This window comes from Schistocerca americana, chromosome 4 (assembly GCF_021461395.2).
Source record: "Schistocerca americana isolate TAMUIC-IGC-003095 chromosome 4, iqSchAmer2.1, whole genome shotgun sequence".
NCBI classification, from domain to species: domain Eukaryota; kingdom Metazoa; phylum Arthropoda; class Insecta; order Orthoptera; family Acrididae; genus Schistocerca; species Schistocerca americana.
The window spans coordinates 782,753,144-782,774,894 of record NC_060122.1 but is presented as its reverse complement, the minus strand read 5'-3'; the positions used below and the strand labels follow the sequence as shown (position 1 = coordinate 782,774,894).

Here is a 21,751-nt window from a genome sequence, read left to right as displayed (position 1 = left end):
CAGTCGTTCCGAGCGCTCTTTCAGGAGGAGGAACGTGGGCGGATACTGAGTCAATGCAGAGGCTTTGGCAAAGTGTTGAGCAAAATGATCTGTTATAAAGTTGGTATGGGTAAGGACAACACCACGCACAGAAATTCCTGCAGCACCAGTGGGAGGGCGATGGCCAAAAACTCGCCTGAGTTTCACCCAGACTTGTGAAGAGGGGGGTGTGCGGTCCTATGGCAGCCACGTATCATTTCCAGCAAATCCGTTTCTGGAATTTGATTACGCAACAGGCCCAGGTGCGGAATCATTTCAAGACCAGAAGGAGAGGAGTAGAAAGGTGCCACTTGAAGCGTTGAAGAGCACAGTGGCAGTCTTTCAAGACCGCAGCAATTTCCAGAGTCCACCAAGGAACCATCTTCTGACGAGGGAAACCCAAGGAAGAAGGGATGGCTGAAACAGCTGCAGAAAGAATGGCGGCAGTCAAAGTCTGTGTAAACTCATCAATGCTACTGTGTGGTAGTACAGGAGGGATGGTAGCAGTGGAGAAGGCACCCCAATCAGCTTTAGAGAAAGCCCACCTGGGAGGGTGACAGAGCGCGATATACCGTCACCGCAGAGGGGATCATTGGTGCAGCGGGAAGACATGTGTCCAAACTGTAAGCATTTAAAGCATCTTATCAGTGGTGGAATGTAAGGTTTTAAATCACACCAATACACCATCACCTTTAGTTTCTCTGGAAAGGTATCCCCCTCAAAGGCCAGGACAAAGGCGCCTGTATCAGTGCAATTCGTTTTAGGGCCTCGCTGTACATGGTGGATAAATCGGACTCCACGCACTCGAGGTTTGCACGGAGCTCCTTGTCAGTTTTGGGAAGAAGATCCCAGTGGGAAATGATGCCCTGTACTGAGTTCAAAGATTGGTGGGGTGCTAAAGAGACTGGGATGTCACCATTTTTTTTTTATTTTTTTTTTTAGGGCGCACAACTACAATGGTCATTAGTGGTGGTGGTTGTTGGGGTGTTTAAGGGGGACTAAACAGCTAAGGTCATCAGTCCCCCATTCCAAAAAAAAAGGCGAGACAGAAATGCACGAAACAGGGAAAACCCCAAGGGGAAGGAGACTCCCCCCCAGGCCCTAAAAGAACACAAATGCGGTAACGAACACTACAGACATGAAGACACCAGACAAAAGGAAACAGAACAAAAGAAGATGACCGGAGACTGCTCATTAGTGCCCAGGGCTTCAGATTGGGCAGCAGAAGATGTCTTTATGAGCAAAGAATCGGGCCACATATTACTCATGGATTCCATTTTGCCAAACTTATCTTCAATTGTCTCTTTGAAAAACAAAGCCTTGGTCGTGGCAAAACTTTAGCCATCTGTCCTGGTATAAACCAGGTACCGAGGGAAAAGTTTCAACCCAAGCCAGTGAGCTTGAACCTCCTCTCAGGGGGTGGCCAGGGAGGGGAAGGCTGAAGGCTCAGAAGAAGGAGTGTCACGTCTTCTATCACTCTTAGAGACGGCCACAGAATGGCCAGGATGTTGAAGATTTTGTTGCTTCATGTGCAAGGCATCCGCCCTAGTACCACCCACTCCGACCAGGGGCTCACCCCGTGGGCGCCACCTAGCCACAGCAAGGGCCATCTGGCGCGGCGGCCATTGCCAGGAGTTCTGATGCCCCAAAGTGGCGAGCACTGACCCCTTGGCATACAGGAGTCATTAACAGCTCAGGTACTAGCAGTGTGATCCCTGTGCTGTCAGGGGGCTCAGCCAAGTGGGTACTTAACAGCCCCACCACATGGACTGGCTACCATGCTGGTGACGTAGCAGGTAGGGCGCCAAGTTGCAACGGGAAAAGGGAGGGGAGGGGGAGAGGAGCCTGGACCATGGAAATTAGGTTGCGAGTTCATCCCCAAATGGCTCACACTGAACCAAAAATGTTGTAAATGGATGTCAAACCCCAAGGGGACCAAGAACGCTGAAAAGGAGATGGAAACAGCAAACTAAACAACAGCACAAACCAAAACCAAGCCGGGAGGGTAGCCAGGTCGATATAAACAAGTCCACCAAGAGGGAAAGGAGGAGGCAGGGAGAAAGGAACAAGGACAGGGAAGGAGAGGAACAGGGACGGTAATGCAGTCTGGAAAACTGGAAAAAGGAAGGAGACTGCAATAGCTTGGGCCCCGTGCACGCCACACACATACCCTGTGGGGGAGGGGGGGAGGGAGGCGAATAGGAAAATGGTTGCTGTCCCTAAGATTGCCCTGGATGCAAGACTGAATCAGAGGTAAGATACTTGGGCTGCGAACTGCGAGATCGATAGCTGAGTATGTCCAATGGGCCACTCTGAAATGTGTTGTAGTTTCAGTGTTGAGTAGGCAGATGTCCACATCTGAAAGTAGGTGTTCGAATATTCAGCCTATATGAGACATAGTGCCACCACCCCACAGAGGATTATGGAAGTCCCTAAGTAAGAAGAATGAGGGACGCAGCTGTTCCACTAACTTTAACAGCTCATGATATTAGAACGGTCCATCTGAGGGTAAATACCCATTACCTACTAACAGGAAGACACTAATGGCCACAGCCTCTAGTGCAGTGGTAAGTGGCATCTGCACACTGAAAATACCAGAGCGTTTGAGAGTACAGACCAGATCGGATACTCTCTTGACATTAACATGATTGGTTAAGTAGGGTTTGTAGTTTTTTCAGAGCTGGGAGGTGTGCTGTCACAATGAGTGTTCCTGAAGTACTACACCATTACAGAATAATTAGCCAGTAAATAATGGTGTTCGGTCAGATGGCGATAGTAGCTGTTGCATTTCCATTGAAGGAGTGTTGGAGTTAGGTCTGAGAAAGTGGCGAATGGAACAAATGGGTGTGATTACTTCGTTACCAAGTGGCAGTCTACCTGATTGTGTGATCTGTGGTCATGGAGTATAGGCTCAACCTTTGCAGGCGTGGGGAGCAAAACACCCAAAGCCTCAGAAAGTAGTTTATCTTTGTGCTTATCCTTTTTATCCTTGTGACACTTCAATTTCTGTGAGAATTTAACCATTTTATCTTCCAGGAGTGAAGAGGACATATTGTACTTCGGGCCACAGTCTGTGGCTGCTGGTCCTCATCCAGAAAGGGGGCCATCAGTCACAGAATTTGAGACCATAGCAGTTGGACGAAGTCTTTCAAAATTTTTCTTTGTATCTTGATGAAAAAGGCAGTCAAGTGTTTTATACTCTTGAATTTTTTCTCCCTCTTTAACAATGAGCATTGTGGTGAATGAGGAGGGTGCAGTTCTGGACAACTGACACACTGAGGGGACTGGTCACAAGGGCTGCCCTCAAGGGATGCCTGTCCACACGTCCAATGGATAGCCCCATTAGAACAGTGGGAAGACACATGTCAAAACTTCAGCACCTAAAACATACCATCGAAAGAGGAGAATAAGGCCTGACCTCACACTTATAAATCATGATGTTAACCTGCTCAAGTAAGATATTGCCATTAAAGGATACAATAAAAGCTACAATGTACACTCTATTATCCTTGGGTCCATTCTGGATGCGGCAATCAAAATTGATTCCATGCCACACCAAATTAGTACGGAGCTCCTCATCAGTTTGTAGGTAGAAGATAACACCTTGAATCCTATTGATCTGGGTATGAGGAGAAATGTGATTGGTTTATCTCCTATCTTGACACACGCCTGAAGTGCCCGTGATTGGATGGTGGGCAATGTTTTGATCAGCAAAGATCCATTTCCCATCTTCTCTTCTGCTGCAACCTCCGCAAACTCATCTTCTATATTCTCATAGAAAACAGTGGCTTCATTGTAGCAAAAGAGCCACCATCTGTTGGGAACAAGCCAAGACCTCTGCAAACTGTCCACTTCCATTTCACCTTACTTGGCTTTTATCTTGAGGCATGGCCAAAGACTGTAAACCTCTGAATTAAAATCACTGTTCCTGACTGCTGAGATGGCTGAGTTTGATCCACGTCATTGCGGGTCATCCGCCCTGATGTCACTCACTCTGATGTGAGGATCTCGCCATGGCAAAGGCCACCTGGCACAGTAGCTGTTGCCCGGAGTCCCAGTAACCCGAAGTGGATAGGCACCCACTTCTTGGTTGACATGTGAAGGTTACAGCTCAGGTATAGGCAGCGCAATCCCTGCATTGTCAGGGGGCTAGCACCGAAAGAATACATGACAACCCCACCACAACAGACTGGCTACTGAACTGTATTTCGGGTGCAGAGGTAGATTCATTTGACTGGTAGTTACGTCATTCCATCTCAAGTGATCATGGGTCTCCCCACTCCTTGAGCTTCAATTTTCGTGAAATTTGCTGTGGGTGTACAGCTATCCCAGAAATGAGTCTGTGTAAAATTTTATATCATAAGATTAAGTATATGAGAAACAGTGGCCTTCTATAAGGCTAGCTTTTTGATGAATGTGTGTGGAAATGAACAAAAATGATTGATTGAAGCTCTTTTATTACAAGTCAGAAGCAAGTAGGAAACACTTACTTTCAGGGCTTGGATAACTTTTGGCTGTGAATCAGAAAAATACATGTGACAAAATGTAAACAGATTAAAGTGATTAAAAAAGAAAACCTGAAGAGAAAATGCACAGGTTTTTGACCCTCTTCGGCATCATATATCTCAGGAAGAAAAAATGTAAAAGAACTGCAACTTGGCACACTTGTTTTCAATGGCAGGGACTTGGTTCTATAAGCATATTTTCCTGCTTAGTCATTTATTTCTGATTATACTCAATCACAAACTGGTGTTGCATTTAAAATTACAATAAATGAGCGAAATTCAGATGAAAATATTGCAAAAGGGCCATTTCTGAAATTCTTCTTTCCGAAGCAAGAATGACAACTGGTAGATTAATGCTGGTGTCCCAACTAACAATGAAAACAATGGAAATTTGATGACTCAGCCAGTTCAAAACCATTAATTGTGTCTGTTTCTATCCCTATCCTGGAAGTAACCATGTATGGTTGGCACATTGTCAAACATTGCTTATCATGTTACATGCAGTTGGTTGTGTTTGCTTGTTTCTTCATCGAGGTTCCAAAGCCTCAATTGGGTTTCTTTCCATGGTTCCTAAGCCGATATGTGGGTCTCTTCATGTGGATTCCCAAGCATGTGCTATTTAAAATTACTACTTCATGGAATTCAATTTTTCTTCAGTACTGTTCAATATGGCTTCTGGAAAATTTCCTGAACTCCTGGTCTAGTTGCTGAAGGCACTGCAATATTAATGACCATATGTTGTTTAGAAATCCAGCATTTATCTACTCTTTCACGTCCACAAAATGAGCAAGCTGGAGCAAAAGAGTGCATGAATTTGATCAGAGCATTGTGTTCTTCAATATCAATTTCACACATTATCAATCCACCAGCGATTGTCATCAATGCAGGTGATGTACTGGCCAGGAATACGGCTTAAATCTGACATGAAAGCCAAACTAGCATCAGTTGATCGGTAAACAGAGGCCACAAAAGAAGTTGTACCACCGGCAACCTGGCTAACTTGACTGTGGTTCAAATCCATTGGCAAAAATTGGTGATTTTCATGAGTTCCAGCTAAAGTATGGCCATTTGCAAATTGTTGTAGCTTTCTTTTGTCTTCTATTTTTTGGCATCAGTTTGCCAATCACTACTGTTGCCTCACCTGAAACTGTACATTTAGCAAACTGTCCCATCTTGTGATGATAACATGTTGCACATGATTTTTGTTGAAGTTCAACCTTACTTTTCATCCCTTCACTGAATCGACTCGAAGATATAGCAAGGTGTCCTTGTGGAGAAACATGTACTCTTTCCAGTGGTGCTAGAAAGAAGAACATCTGAAATGACCCTTTTGCAATATTTGTTCCTGAACTTGGCTCACTTTCTGCAGTTTTATATTCGGCACCATGGTTATAGTTGAGTTATGTTCCACAGTGCTTAGGCAGGAAGATGTACAGACAGAATATCGTCCCAGGCACTGTTAATGGATGTGCTAAGTTGTAGTACTTTTGTGTTTTTTCTTCCAGAGATATCTGACTCCAAAGTTGACCACAAAATTTAAATGTTTTCTCTGCAGGTTTTTTGGGGTAATTTGATGCATTATACTGGCTCGCAAAGACTTTTACACACTGCCAAACTGTGTTTTTCTGATTCAAGGTCAAAAGTTGTATAGGATCAGAAAACAAGAGGCCCCTGGTTGCTGTTACCTCGTATTAAGAAAGGTTCAAAGATTGGTGTTTGCTCACTTTCGCAGCACCCTTGTCGAAGAGCTTCTCAAATACAGGGCCACAGTTTTCAACATATTGGGTATTATGAGATGGAATTTTGCACAAGTTCATTTCTACAGCACATATGTATACACAATAAGATTGAACAAAGCCGTAAGTGGAAGATTGGGAATTTTTTGAAAAATGTGATTACTTGGGATGGAACCACCCAGATGCAAAAGATAACAGCGCACAGTGGAGAGTTAATGCACCACAGTAAGGCGTCCTTCTCCAAATGATGTGCACTTCTGTAAAATTTTTGGAGGTGAAATCCAAAACGGGGACCAGCAAGGAGCAAAAACCTTCAGAAGCCCAAACAATAGTCAAAATACCAAGGTAAAAACATGAACAAATAAACAGACTCTGATTAGTCACCTCTTACCACCAGCAAGGAAGGGCCGTGGGGTCTATGGGAGGGGGGGTAAAATAAAAGTCACTTCATCTGACATAACATGAAAATACTGGTGAACACACCTACAATATAATTTTTTAATGGAAATGTGCACCAGAGACACAATTGTTTAAGTAGTGCTCGTATAATTTGTGAGAGTGTAGTTTGGTAAATGAGTAGACAAGTGCCAGACAGCAAATTCAAATGTCTGGGAAGTAATGGCTTCTCTGGCCAAAAGTTTGGTGTTTTCATTCCTGTGTGACCCACATGACTTGTGACCCAGAGAAAGAGCACCGAGCAGACAGTATGATTAAGTTCTGAGAGTGGATCCTGAGGAGCACATATTGCAGTTTACATGAGAAATACTAGTCAGTGGCCTGGAGACTGCTGATTTCGAGTCATTACATATTAAAACATAATCGAGTGAGGCCTGTAAAATAAATTGGGGGTCTCTGTTAATATCCATCACCTCCATCGTAAAAACATTACATGTTTCCGGCGATGAACGGTGTTTCTGACCAGAGGAAGATGAAAAAGCATAACCTGTTCTATCAATAGTTTTAGAGCCATCAGTGTAAAAGACAATAGCACCCTGTTACTCCCAAAGAACTGACAGAAACAGATGCTGAAAAGTCACAGTGAGACAGACTTCAGGTCCTTAAAATAGATCAGTCCTAATTTGTAGCCTGGGCACCAATCAGGAGGGTGCACGAGAAAACATGGGGGGCACACAATCCCACCCAAGGGCAGGTGTCAGTGGTCGATGACACTCGGATGCAAAAAGAATATGAGGAAATTGTCGTTGGTGAGTGCATAGGAAAGTAAGAACTGAAGAGGAATGATCCGCACTTCAGCAAGAAGACTGTCTATGTGACTTGTCCAGAGGGTGCCGGTGGCCAGTCAAACTCCACAATGCTTAATGGGTCTAATAATTTCAAAGCCGAAGGCATCATTGAGCCATAACCCTGGCAACCAAAGTCCAAGTGGAACTGGACCAGAGCCCACTAGACACATGGAGAGTAGTACCACACGCACACCAAGTAGTGTGGGCAAGGAATCAGAGAGCGTTAAGCTTTCACATGCAGATAATCTTTTATCTGATCAGTATGGGGCAGCCAAGTAAGCTTCTTGTTAAAGAGTAGTCCCAAAAATCTGAACTGTGCCACAGCATTCAAGCACTGCAAACCCCAGTACAGTTCTCGGTCAGGATGGACTGTGGTACTGCGAAAAAATGCATGACACTCTTTCTGCAGGAGAGAACTGGAAACAATGGGAAAGGGTCATAAGAGAGCCCCATCAGATGGTGCCTTGAAGTTGGCATTCAGACACAGCTACAGAGTGGGTGCTGTACCAAATGCAGAAAGTGTCAACACACAGTGTGGGGATGGCAGTGGCCTGGGAGAGATGACTAGCCCAATGATGGTGATGAGGCAAAGTGTGACACTCAGCACAGAGTCCTGCAGGATGCCATTCTCTTGGATCTGTAGAGAGCAAGGTGAAGTACCAACTCTAAGCTGAAACAACCACTGGGATAAAAACTGAAATTGGTAGGGAGTTCTGGAAGCCCAAGTCATGGACGGTAAGTAAAATATGATGCTGGTAGGCACTGACTTACATCTTATGTATGTCCCTTGAAAAATGAATGATAACAGGATACTGAAGTTATAAGGAAACATTTGCAAGGACATGTGGAACAGAAATAACAAATAAACCATTGAAAGAAACACATTTTAATTTCCACATGAGAGGACTGTACTGCGTCCCATGCTTATACTCAAGGTTACAAATGTTGCTGAATGTGATGACCATCTACATTCATGATGGCTTGAAAGTTTGTATGGGTACCACTTCACAATTGTTCATAGCACTTCCGGAAAGGTGGACTAAGGAATGTTCAACTGTTGTGACACAGCTTATGCACTGCTTAAGACCACACAGTGAAACCAGCATTCTCACCCATGGTAACAGTTAGCTTTCTCAATAATTTGTGGCACAATTAGCCGTTAGCCTCTTCCATGAGCAATTCCCAAATCTCCAGTTAATTAGAACTTCCAAATCACGTTCTTCAAACCCAGTGTGGTAAGAGGACTTCTCCATATTCCTTTACCACATCAATACTTGTGAAGAGCTATTGCTGTTGTTTTCATAAAATAGCTTTAGAAGTAAAGCCCTGATCCCCCTCTCCAGACCTGTGTTGGTTGGTTGGTTGGTTTAAAAGAGGGGGGGGGGGGGGCACCAAACTGCTAGGTCATCAGTCCCTCGTTCCGATTAAAATAATTCCACAAGGGTGGGCGTAAAATAATCGAGACATACAAAACACAGCTGCAAGAAAGAAGAAAACCACAAGAATGACAGAAGAGCAACAAACACTAAAATGGACAAAATCGGACAAGAAAACCACAGAGAGATGCAAGAAACATGTAGAAGAGATCAAAACAAGAGAGCAAATTACCATGGCTGGCTGACAATGAGAATAAAAAGGGGAAGCCAGCCACTGTGCAACACGTTAAAACCTCCACCCTAAAAGCACTAGGGTGTAGGACAAATAGGGATACCACCCTCACGAATAAAATGTAAAACTAAAGCTGCTGTTGAGGCATTGTCACCCAACACCGAAGGTAGGGTGCTGGTAAAGTTAAAAGTCCGTCGCAGAGCAGCTACAAGTGGGCAGTCCAGCAAGAGGTTGACGACCATCATTTGTGAGCCACAGCTGACACCGAGGTGGGTCCTCACGACAGTGGAGGTAATCATGCTTAACCACGTATGGCCAATGCGGAGCCAGCAGAGGACAACTGATTTCCTGCGAGATGGCTGGGCTCCAGTACATGTCGAGAATCGAGGAAGTGATTGTGGAGAGCTGCAGGGTTAATGGAGTTGTTAGGGCCATGCAAAAGGTCCTAAAGAATCTGCGGCGTAGGTGTACACCATGGAGGTGTACATGAATGGACCTCGAGGAGAAGTGGTAACGGGAAGGACTCCAATTCATACAGAATGGAGCAGACATGAACCGCAATCATAAACCCTGACCTGGGCTGCCGATGCGGGAGATGAACCGCTGTGGTTGGGAAAAGGAGAAGGTAATTCAGATGCGCAGAAGAACTACGAACATCTGCAATTTAACTGGCCAGCAGCTGTGTACGCGTAACCTTCAATGGAAAACTCCGGCCTCCACCAGGATACTGGTCACCAGACTCGTTCTAAAAGCAGCCTTCACTAGGCAAATGCCACAGTGGTGCAATGGGTCAAGTAAACACAATGCTGAGGGCACCACAGAACCGCACTCCCATAGTCAAAGTGGGACTGAACAAGGGCTCTGTAGAGCTGCAGCAGCATAGAGCGATCTACACCCCTGTTGGTGTTGCTCAGGCAGCGGAGGGCATCGAGATGCTGCCAGCACTTCTGCTTAAGTTGAGGAAGGTGAGGTAGCCAAGTCAGTCGGGCGTCGAAAACCAGTCCTAAGAATCGATATGTCTCCACTACAGTAAGGGGATCATCATTACGGTAGAGTTCTGGTTCTGAATGAACGGAGTGACACCGACAGAAATGCATGACACACAAATTTGCGGCTGAAAAATGGAAGCGGTGGGGTAGAGCCCATGACTGCGCCTTGTGAATGGCTCCCTGTAGGCACCGCTCAGTGACACCAGTACTGGAGGAGCAGTACGAAATGGACAAGGCATCTGCATACAGAGAAGGTAAAACTGATGACCCTACAGCTGCTGCTAGACCGTTAATAGCCACTATAAATAGAGAGAGACACAATAAGGAGCCCTGCGGAACGCCATTCTACCGAATACGAGGAGAACTATGGGAGGCACCAACATGAACACGGAAAGTATGAGACACAGAAAGTTTTGGATAAAAATCGGGAGCAGTCCCCGGAGACCCCACTCATACAATGTGGTAAGGATATGATGTCGCCAGGTATTGTCGTATGCTTTACATAAGTCCAAAAAGACGGCAACAGGATGTTGGCGTCTGGAAGAGGCTGTTCCGATTGCAGACTCGAAGGAGACAAGATTATCAGTGGTAGAGTAACCCTGGCGGAAGCCGCCCTGACATGGAGTCAGCAGGCCACGTGACTCCAGGACCCAACCCAACCGCCGAAACACCATACGCTCCAGCAGCTTACAAAGAAACATGGTGAGGCTGAAGCCCCAGTACAGTGTGTAAACTTTTAGATGGCACACCTCTCCCTAGTCCTGAATCTGTAGAAGTCGGTAAACGTCGGGAGGCTTCGGTAGGCATGCAGTTTCGACTGCTGCCAACATTAAGTAGGTGACTGTGTTGTACAAGGTAGCCATTGTCGTCTGCTTCATTATTGTTTTGGGCTGTACTGTTCTGCGTGTTTTTATTGTACAGTTGTGCTAAACATTATCAAAATGAGTGAAGAGGCAGTTGCTGGCCCATCTCGGAAGTCGTCAACAACCCCTACCGGTAGGCCTACAGTTAGAAGGAAACCAGTATTACGTAGCGATGCTCGCAATATTATATTGCGTGTGATTGAATGCTGTGAAAGGGAAAGGGAGCAGAAAAAATTGCTTCACCCCATTTACAAATCTTCAGTGAGAGCTGCATCATACACAGGACAAAGCATGCGTAGCATTGGAAGATTCAAACAGTTTTCCAAGAATCATCCTGGCGTATCACCACAAACGCCTGGCTAGAAAAGGTGAGTTTCCATTTCAGATATTTTGTTTGCGATCACTTTGAAGGAGCCCCCTATTTCGTCCAAATTACCTTATATTTAATTTTTCCTTGCTACTGTATTGCTTTGTTTGGAAACACCACTGGTTACTGTATTATTTCGAAACACATTCATATTACAGTACATTTCCAAATTCAAAAAAATACGTGCAGTCCAGAAGGCATTTTCTTATAAATCTTTTTCTCTCTTTTAACTTAGGAAAAGAAGTGGAGAAATCGAAGTAATGATCGATGATTTCAACCAGTGTGTCATTCGCGACATGATAGCGGAATTTTATTCAGTGCGGAAGATTGTGCCGAGCCTGCGAACACTGCTTCCAGATTTGCACGACAAAATAGGCTGGAAGTGGAGTATTGTTTCGCTGAGAAAAGTACTTTTGTCTATGGGATTCATATGGCGTAAGGTGGAAAACAAGAGGAATGTGTTGTTGGAACGTCCAGACATTGTGCACTGGCAATCTCGTTTCATTGTTGACATGAAGAACTTCAGGAAAGCAGGCAGAGAAATATTTTATCTCGATGAATCGTGGACCGATAATAACTTAACGTTTCATAAATGTTGGCAGAGGAAGGGTGACTTACGTGAAGAGTGTGTCGGTGTCACTACATGGGGGAGCGCATAGTAGACAAACATACATACATTGTGCCTTGTCCCCTCCCCAACGGCTCCTCTCCCCTCACCAGCCAGTGCTTGCTTCCTCCTCTCCCCGCACTCCCCTCACAACTCTGCCGTATTACAGTTAACACACTGTAGCTATCCACGTCGAGTGGGTTTTGACTGTGTTTGAGCACTGGAATGATGGTACTCTCCCACCACTGCGATGGAAAGACACCATCACACCAGATCCAGTTGAAGATGACAAGGAGATATCACTTGCAGTCAGATGAGAGATGTTTAATCATCTGACTGTATATCTGATCCGGCCCAGGAGCAGTGTCGGGGCAATGTGCAAGGGCACTGAGGAGCTCACACTCTGTAAATGGGAAGTTATAGGGTTCACTGTGGTGTGTAGTGAATGTGATGACTTTCCTTTCCATCCGCTGTTTGAGGATGCGAAAGGCTGGAGGGTAGTTCTCTGACGCAGAGGCTCGAACATAGTGCTCAGCAAAGTGCTCAATAATCGTGTTTGAGTCGGTAGATAACCTGCCATTGATGTTAATGCCAGGGACATCTGTTGGGATCTGGTACCCAAAAGGCGTCTGACCTTTGTCCAGACTTGGGAAGGTGATGTATAGCACCGAATGGTCGATATGTATCTCTCCCAACACTCCTGTTTCTGTCGTTTTATAAGCAGGCGAACGTGGGCACGGAGCCGCTTAAATCCTATTAGGTGCTTCAGGGAAGGGTGCCACTTACGTCGCTGTAGATCTCGCCGATGCTCTTTCATTGCCTCAGCGACTTCCAGCGACCACCAAGAGACTGTCTTCCACCAGGGGCACCCTAAAGAGCGGGAGATCGTATTTTCCGCTGTAGTGCATTACAGCTGTAGTGATCTGCTCCAACGACAACATTGATGGCACCATGTGGGGGAGATTCAGCGGTGACAGCAGAGATGAGGGCTTCCCAGTCTGTATTGTTAAAAGCCCATCTGGGTAGGCGTCCGTGAGCATGGTGCCGGGGGAGTGACAGGAAGATGGGGAAGTGGTCACTATTACACAGGTCATCATGTGCTCTCCAGTGGATAGATGGGAGAACGCCAGGGCTGCAAACCAAGAGATCAATGGCCAAATATGTGTCATGTGCCACACTGGAATGTGTAGCGGCCCCAGTATTTAAGAGGTAGACGTCAAGTTGTGACAGTAAATTTTTGACTTCCCTACCACGGCCAGTAAGCATGGCACCACCCCACAAGGGGTTATGTACATTAAAATCTCCCAAAAGTAGGAAATGTTTAGGGAGTTGATCAATCAGTGCAGTTAATACATTCATGGGTACTGCACCATCCGGAGGAAGATATACATTGCAGGCAGTTATTTCTTGCATTGTCCTTATCCTGAGAGCCACAGATTCAAGAGGGGTTTGAAGGGGCACTGTTTCACTACAGACTGAGTTTAGGACATAACACAAACTCCACCTGATACTCTATTACAGTCATTACAGTTCGTGTAATATCCCTTATAGCCGCAGAGGGCAGGGATCCGCATTGCCGGGAACCAGTTTTCCTGGAGGGCAACGCAGGAACCAGGTGTAAAGCTTAACAGTTGCCATATCTCAGCCAGGACGTGCAAAAAACTGCCACTAATCCACTGGATGACTATGTGATCAAGAGACTGGAAAGGCATAAAACACTCTATGAAGCTGGCTACGCCTCAGGGTCACCTGCTGCCACTATATGGGTACCTGTGTGATCGACATCCATTGTGTCTGAGGGCCCAGGGAGATCTAGGTCCTCAGCTGACGGCAGAATCTCAAGCTCATCCTCAGACACAGAGCTTGTAGGTAGTGATGGTGTGTCACCGCAGTGCCTGGGTTCTTGGGGGTCTTTTTCTTTTTAGGTTTCTGTCGCTGCTCCCCACATTGGTACCGCTGGGAGGGCTTCACAGATTCAGTCTCAGGAACTGAGGATGACTGCGAAGCCCTACGACCAGCTACCTGTGGTTGCTGCAGCCACTGGCGGGTGTCAGCTTTGCCCCTGGTAGGAATCTGGGAAAGGAGTAACCCAAGGGATCCATTCCTGGCAAGAGGAGCTGAAGAAGACTTATGCTTTTCCGGCTGAAAAGTGGGGACTGACATCTACGATGGTTGATGGAAAGAGGGGGGGGGGGGGGGGGGTTGCTCCTGAAGTAGGTTGTGCTGGAGCAACAGGGAGGGTAGTGCCCCCCACTGTCAAGGGGGCAGGTGGAGTCTGATGGCTCCGAGAGCCAACTGTACGCAGCGGAACAGAAGATGGTAGAAACACTGTCGTAGCGGCGGCATAGGATGATGTCATATGCACAGGATGTAGCCTTCTGTTGTGTACATAGTTCCGCATAGTCAGCGCGTACACAACTTTCCAAATAGAGCGCGTCCCGCTAAGCACAACAGCACAGGCGCAGCGATCGTCTGTCTCCATACTACGAGATGGCGCTGTCTAAGAGACGGACCAAATTCTGCTTCCGCCGATCCGCGTATTAATATGAAACGCAGCCAATGAGATTGCTGCTAACGTAGAACCTTTTCTCCTCGCGGATCACACTCGCGCAGTGATACCTGAACGCGCGAGGTATTATAACGAGTGTACAGACCTCCCATCAGTTAGTCTGCATTTGTCTGTACCAGTCTATAGTCAAGTTTCAGTCTGCGCCTAATAAGACTATCATATTCCTGTACATAACCATGAAGAGAAATGTATAGACACTTTGTCAAGTATCAGAGATAAGTGAGAATAAGATTAACGTACCAAGACCAAAGGAACTTCAGATTGTCGATTGTAAACAGCATCCAGAATCAAGTTAAGTAATTTCTATGCTTTTTATTATTTTAATAAATGTGTGTAAAAATTAATCAAGCTCTGTTTAAAGTTGGTCACCGTCAATCTGCTACTCTAAGCGTGCGAGTGGCATTTCTATCGTCTGACCTAACGGCAGAAGATAAACATGCCTCGATAAGACCACGAGACATATTGCTGACACTCGCCTACTTCGTTAGAGCGACAAGTCAAATAATATGATGGTGTGTGTACCAAAGGTCTTACAGTACGCACATCACACCTTCTCTCTGGAGAATCCTGCAGTCTGACAAGCAAGGTGAATGGTGCTCTCCGCAGTTGACACAGATGGTAGGTGGGGTACAGGGAGTATTGAGATGTAAAGACGATCCACAGTCCCAACGAATGACGCTGGAAGTACAGTGGGAAGACATGGCCGAACTTCCAGCACTTAAAGCACCACATTGGGTGAGGGTTATATGGCTTCACATCACAGCGGTAGACCATCACCTTGACCCTCAAAGGACAAGATGAAGGCACTGGAGCCAACCTGATTATCCCTCGGACACCAGTGGACGCGCCGGATGAAACGGACACCTCGCCGCTCTAAATTGGTGCACAGCACATCGTCAGACTGCAAAAGAAGGTCCCTTTGAAATATGATACCCTGGACCATATTTAAGCTCTTATGGGGCATGATGGAAACAGAAACATCCCCAGCTTGTCACGGGCAAGTAGTGCCCATGACTGGGCAGAGAATGCTGTTTTGATGAAGACCGACCCTGACCGCATTTTGGACAAGCCCTCCATCTCCCCAAACTTGTCCCCTAAATGCTCCACAAAAATCAGAGGTTTCATTGACAAGAAAGATTCCCCATCAACTCTCCTTCATTCAAGGTACCAGGATGAATAAGCTTCGCTGCCATCCTTAGCCTGGTGTTCCTCCAATGGTGTGGCCGGCGGGAGGGGGACGATTTGGGTTCGTATTTCTTAGCATTGAAGTTAGACCTTGACCACTTGGAGACTGCTGATGTTTGTTGACTACCAGCAAGAGATGACGTACTACACTTCACGGCATGTCATCCACCCTGATGCCACCCACTCTGACGAGGGGCCCTCCCCACAGGCACCACCCAGCCGCAGCAAAGGTCACTTGGCAGGATGGCCACTGCCGGGAGTCCCAATGCCCCAGGGTGAGGGGCATCTACTCCTTGGCAAACATGGGGAGTTAATGGTGCAGGCCATAGAAGAGCGATCCGTGTGGTTAGGGGGCTACAACCAACAGGGTACAGGGCAGCCCTACCATAATGAGCTGGCTACCGTGCTGGATACCAGGCGCAAAAGAGCTAAGAAGTCCATTATCAAGAAATTTTGAAAAATGGAGGTCAAACCCTACAGGGGACCATCAAATAAAGGCCAAAATGTTTGAGACTCCTTTTAGTCGCCTCTTATGACAGGCAGGAATACCTTGGGCCTATTAATAAACACCCAGACCCGCATGGGGGAGTTTACTGATGGCTATAAGAGAGAGTGTAGGCTCAATACTGTGCTCTGAGGATCACCATCTCTTGGACCTATGGGGAACTGAGGGATGCACTGACTACCACACATGAACAGTAGAGGAAACAAGAAGTTGTGGTAAAAAAAAATGGGTAAAACATTCCAGAAATCCCAACCGTGAAGAAAGGTTAAGATGTGGTTGATGCCAGGCAGTATCACACTCCTTATGCAAAATGAAACAGACAGCAATAAGATGATGATGTTGGAGGCATGCAGTATGTCATTCCCAACTATATTAGGTGTTCAGTTATGAGCCAGTCCTCCAGGAAGTCACACTAATGGGTGGACAACGGGATGTGTGATTAAAGGGTACAGCACAACTGATGTTCCAATTTATTGAACAATTTGTGTAAAATTTTTGTAAGACTGATTGGTATGTTGCTGTCAATGGTAACAAGTGTTTGCCTGGCCTTGGGACTGGGATGATGGTACTGCCCCATCACTTAGAGGAGAATTCCTCTCTAACCAGATACGACTGGTAACCATAATTAGGTAGCATTTATGATCCATTTTGAAGTGCAAAATCATTTGACTGTGAAGTGAATCACGGTGTTGGGCCTTGTTGAGGATTCTACACAATCCTCATTCATTCCACAGCTCAAGGCAGTTTACAGTAAAAGAAACTCATCACTCACCCACTATTTACACACTTGTGAAGTTGTGTAATAGGAAGTAGAGGCTGATGTAACTGCCAAGTGGTATGCAAAGCTTTCGGTAAGGACAGATGAGTCGGTAGATACTGTCATTAAGTAAGAGGCCGGGGGCAATCATTTGCCATCAGCGGACAAATAGATCATGCAGCTTGGCCAATACCTGGGAGGAAGACAATAATTCCTGATGAGGCTGCATAAAAGACTTCAGCAAAGTCATCTGTGATGACATTGCCGATTATACCTGAACTAAAGTTATCTCACAAATGCCCAGCACGGTGGCTGGCTAGTTTAGTTAGTTACATGTTCCATAGATAGTCTGAATGATTCTTTTATCGAACTGCTGTGGAATGAGTCAGTTTACAGAATATGTACCCAAGTAGTATTAATATTACTAAACACGTCATTTTTTAATCCTACTCGTGCGACTCCATTTCTCAAATCGAAATTTATCCATGGAATAGAATGAGTTGTCCAGGAGAAATGATTTTAGGTTAGATTTAAAACCTACCTGTCAGACATTTTATGTTACTGGGCAATGATCAAACATTTTAATTGCTGCAACTGAATTCCTTTGTGAGCCATGGGCAACTTAATAACGGGTAATAAAGGTAATTTTTTCCTGTAGTGAAAAAGTATGGACATCACTGTTGTTCTCAAACTGTGATGGATTATTTATTCAGAGTTTCATTACCAAATATATGTATTATGACAGTGCAGTTAAAATGCCCAACTCCTTGATGAGTTACCTATATGACAACTGTGAGCGAATACTGTATATTACTCTTACTACCCGTTTTTGTGCAATTAATACTTTCTAATAGGTTAGTTAACACAGAAAATAGTTGCATAATATGTTACTGAACAGAAATATGCAAAATATGTCAGGAAGTTTATTTGTTTGTTTCCAAGACTAGCAATTATATGAAGAGCATACATAGCCGAACTTAACTGTTTGTGAAGCTCAGCAATATCATTCTTCCTGTACAAGTTTTCATCAATTCATCAATGTGTAAGTGTCCACCAAAAAATTTGGAGCATTCTACCCTATTTGCCGACTCCAATTCATGTGCTACATCAATTGTTGGTATGACTAGCTGTTGTACAGAACTGAATATACTGTGTTTCCTCAAAATTTAGAATGCCCATTTTCAGAGTACTACTTATATCTGAAAAAAGATCATTAACAATCTCTTTTGTGACTTGCTCTCTTCTGGCATTTATTATAACACTAGTACTGTCTGGGGAAGTGGGGGGGAGGGAGGCTTGATTAATAGTGGCATGGAAGTGACAAGTACATCAAAAGTGATCACCTTCACAGAGATTTTTGCGCATGAGTAGTGCCATGATCTGCACTAAAACAAAGTGGCAAGTGATTTCATCATTGAGATTAGCGGTAGAAATTAGAGAGTAGCTGCTCCATCGGGAGACCGCTTCCAGACTGCCTGATGCTCCCTCGCACTGAAATCCCCAAGTGGGTGGAAGACTGGAGGGAGTTGTTGCCCTCTAGCTGATCACCTCAGGATATTATTTCTCTATCAAAAGGTGCATTAATATTGCGGAAGGTGAAAGTAGTGGTTATCTGAACCACCACAGCGAATACTACTACAGATACAAAAAAGGCACCTTCTCGCTATGAACATCAGTGAGAAGGAGCATACAGAGTCCTCCTGATGGCCCTCTGTGTGTGGCACAGTTTATACCCACTGTAGGAACAGTAATTTATGAGGGTAGGCTAGGGATTAGTAGAGAGCAGTTTTTCTTATAGGGCTATGCCGACTGTCAACAGTAGGAACAGTAATGTATGAAGGTATAGGGCTATGCTGAATGCTGACTGTCAAGTAGGATGGCAATAACTGTTGCAGTTCAGAGAGATGTCAATAATACAAATTAAAATTTCACTGAATGATCACTCTGCGGGTGGGTTTGTTGAGGATGGGGGAGGACCAAAATGGTGGGCCATGACCCAGAATAGCAGTTTGCACTGATTGAGATGGTAAATATGTACGAGCATGGTGTGCAAATCAGGTGAGATAGAGGCTCCAGTGCCACACAGGTCATCGGAATCGCCACCGGCTTGAACTTTTAAAAATATTCTCAGAGCTGACAAGTGTGAGTGCAAATCTGCAACCAATGAAGAATGTGGCACTCCGTGGTCCACTGGCTCTTTGAAACTGACTTCACACTCCACCTGGTCTTAAATGTTGTCTTGCTGAGTCTCAGGAAACACTGAAAGAGAAACGTGATCAGTTTTGGAGCTCACTTTAAACTTGTTCCTGTTTTTGATTGGCTGTTTAGCATTTGGGACAGGTGATGATGCTGCATTTTGAATTACAGAATTTTTCTTTACTTTTCCTTCTGGTCAAGTATGAACAGTGATCTTCATAGACACAGTTCTCTGGTTGTATCCACCAGTATTTTTTACAGTCTGATTACCTACAGATGTCTTAGGAGTGCACTAATTTGTTGTCGAGATGAATGATTTTATATGTCTAGGTTATGTAGGAAGGCAACAATTTCGTTGAGACATCAAAAAACCAATGAATGGGAATATAAAATAAAGATTGTGATAACAGATTCATCTGTAGCATACACAGGGGTTTACAGTCACTCCACTGTGAAGGAGGCATTCAATATAAAGAAGAGATTATTATGTGGCACACTAGACGAAAGTCTGAGGTAAAGACTTGGCAGGTGCTTTACCTGGAGCATGGCACTCTACAGGGCACAAACATGGACAGTGAGATGAGATAATGAGAAACGGCTGGAAGCATTTGATATGTGGGTGCAGTGGAGAATGAAGAGGATAAGCTGGATGGAAAAGTACGTTTTGGAAATTGTTGGTGAGAGAAGAAGACTGATACATGTTATAAGAGAAAGGAAGAAGAACTGGATGGGACATTCAATGAGGTGGGAATGCCTACTAACAGACACTTTGGAAGGTCTAGTTCATGAGAGGAGACTGAAATCAAGGAGGAGATACAAGACGATAGATGACATAAAGGCAAGTAGAAATTACGCAATCTGAAGAGGGTGGCAGAAGACGGAGTAACTTCATTTGAAAATCTGCCTCTTCTTGGTGAAAAGTCTGCATTTTATAACAGGGATGCCTCCAACGAATATTTCTATGCACAATGTTTGCAAGTATCATACATATGCAATGATAAATGAAGGGGCTCCGCTCCAGTCTTTATTATTTTTATCAAAGGGGAAGAAACCTCACACTAAAGGTCCTACTGGACCTTACAGCCTTAAACATTCATGGGAGAATATGTACACAAACTGGGATATGTTACTTTTCATACAATGAATAAACAATACAATCTATTAAAATACAGAGCACAACTGTATAAGATTAGAATCAATGCATGTAAGTGAATATTACTGCAGCAATCACAAATGATTTGTGATGAGTAACAAAGCTACTTAAAGTGGCTAATGTTACAACACACAGTGCCCAACGAGTGAAAGGGTTAGCATTATTTCCGATATGTAAGATCAAGAAACTTGCACGTCTGCCAAGTACACGACTGCCTTGATTAAAAAATGACAATGACCTTCAAATCTTCACAGCGTTGTAGCTCCAAGAGTCAATGAACGTCTGCCTGCAATACCATAAATAACAGTTCCCGACTTAGTGTGTGAGTTTATAAATAAAATGATCACGTGGCTACATCATTTCATCCCCTAAGGATCAAGTCTTCTCTACAGTAATTCACTTTACATAAGCAACATGAAAAGCTATATATACGACTAATACTATATGGACAAAGAGGTTCCAACGCACCAAAACACATGATTGTAGCCAATGTTAGTTCACTAAGCAATATAAATTTCATCTCTTGCATCTGTTTACACGGCGACTGAACTATCAGGAGCACTTCTAGCGATACGTACGAAAGCGCGTTAACAGTGGATTTCCTCAGTGTCATATGCCGTTCTATATTTCCATATGTTTCCACAACTATGCACTGTGATCTATTAACACAATTAGGCATGTTGCTCGCCACCCTTTCACAAATAACTCATGATAGAATAACTCCTTTAAATCCATTGCGTTCCTGCGTGTGGAAGTAGGTCAGCATACAAAAACAAACTAGGTGGAAGTTTATGACACTATAATATCCACAGACTGTAAACACAAATTGGCAAACTTCAGTTCTGATAAACACATCTCAAACAATATTCGTCATATATTAAACATAACTAGAATTTACCTCTTCACTTTTAATGACTTCTTTGAATTCTCGCTTGATTCTCTGTGCAGCAATGTTCGCCATTTCAGAAAATTAAAATATACATTAACCTGGTCGTTAATCACACAGTTTAAGATACACTAAATAATTTAAACACGCAACATCACCCAACGAACAACTTCCACTACACATAATATTTTCTGCAAGCACAGATACACGCTTAGCCAAAGATGTATGCAAAGATGATGTATCGGAACACCAAACAAATGCGTAATCGAAACAATATTCCTCAACATTTCTAGAAACAACCAAAATTAACACATATCTTTGTTGATAGAGGCAACGGAATAAACAACGATATTCTGAAAAGCAAATGTGTTGCTATAGAAATGTATCTATGAAATAGGACCTTATCAATGCAAATAAGCCAATTGTTAAATGAATTAAAGGTAATCCCCACTAGACGTCAAAAGAATGAACGTAAGGCGACGTCATCCTAAACTAAAGACAATGTTATTTCACTTAGCCCAGAACCAAATGATGAGAGGGTTGTTCTGAGATATCACCCACGA

The 21,751-nt window shown here is 44.4% G+C and overlaps 1 protein-coding gene across 1 annotated transcript in view; it reads right to left on the bottom strand.

Annotated features, from left to right (window-relative positions):
• Positions 1-21,411, bottom strand: part of LOC124612763 (ubiquitin-conjugating enzyme E2-22 kDa) — a 107,259-nt gene extending 85,848 nt beyond the window's left edge. The window contains exon 1 of the mRNA XM_047141156.1: positions 21,201-21,411. Within this exon, the coding sequence (XP_046997112.1) occupies positions 21,201-21,263 (63 nt within the window). The 5' untranslated portion in view covers positions 21,264-21,411. The remainder of the gene's footprint in view (positions 1-21,200) is intronic.
• Between the last annotated feature and the right edge of the window lie 340 nt (positions 21,412-21,751).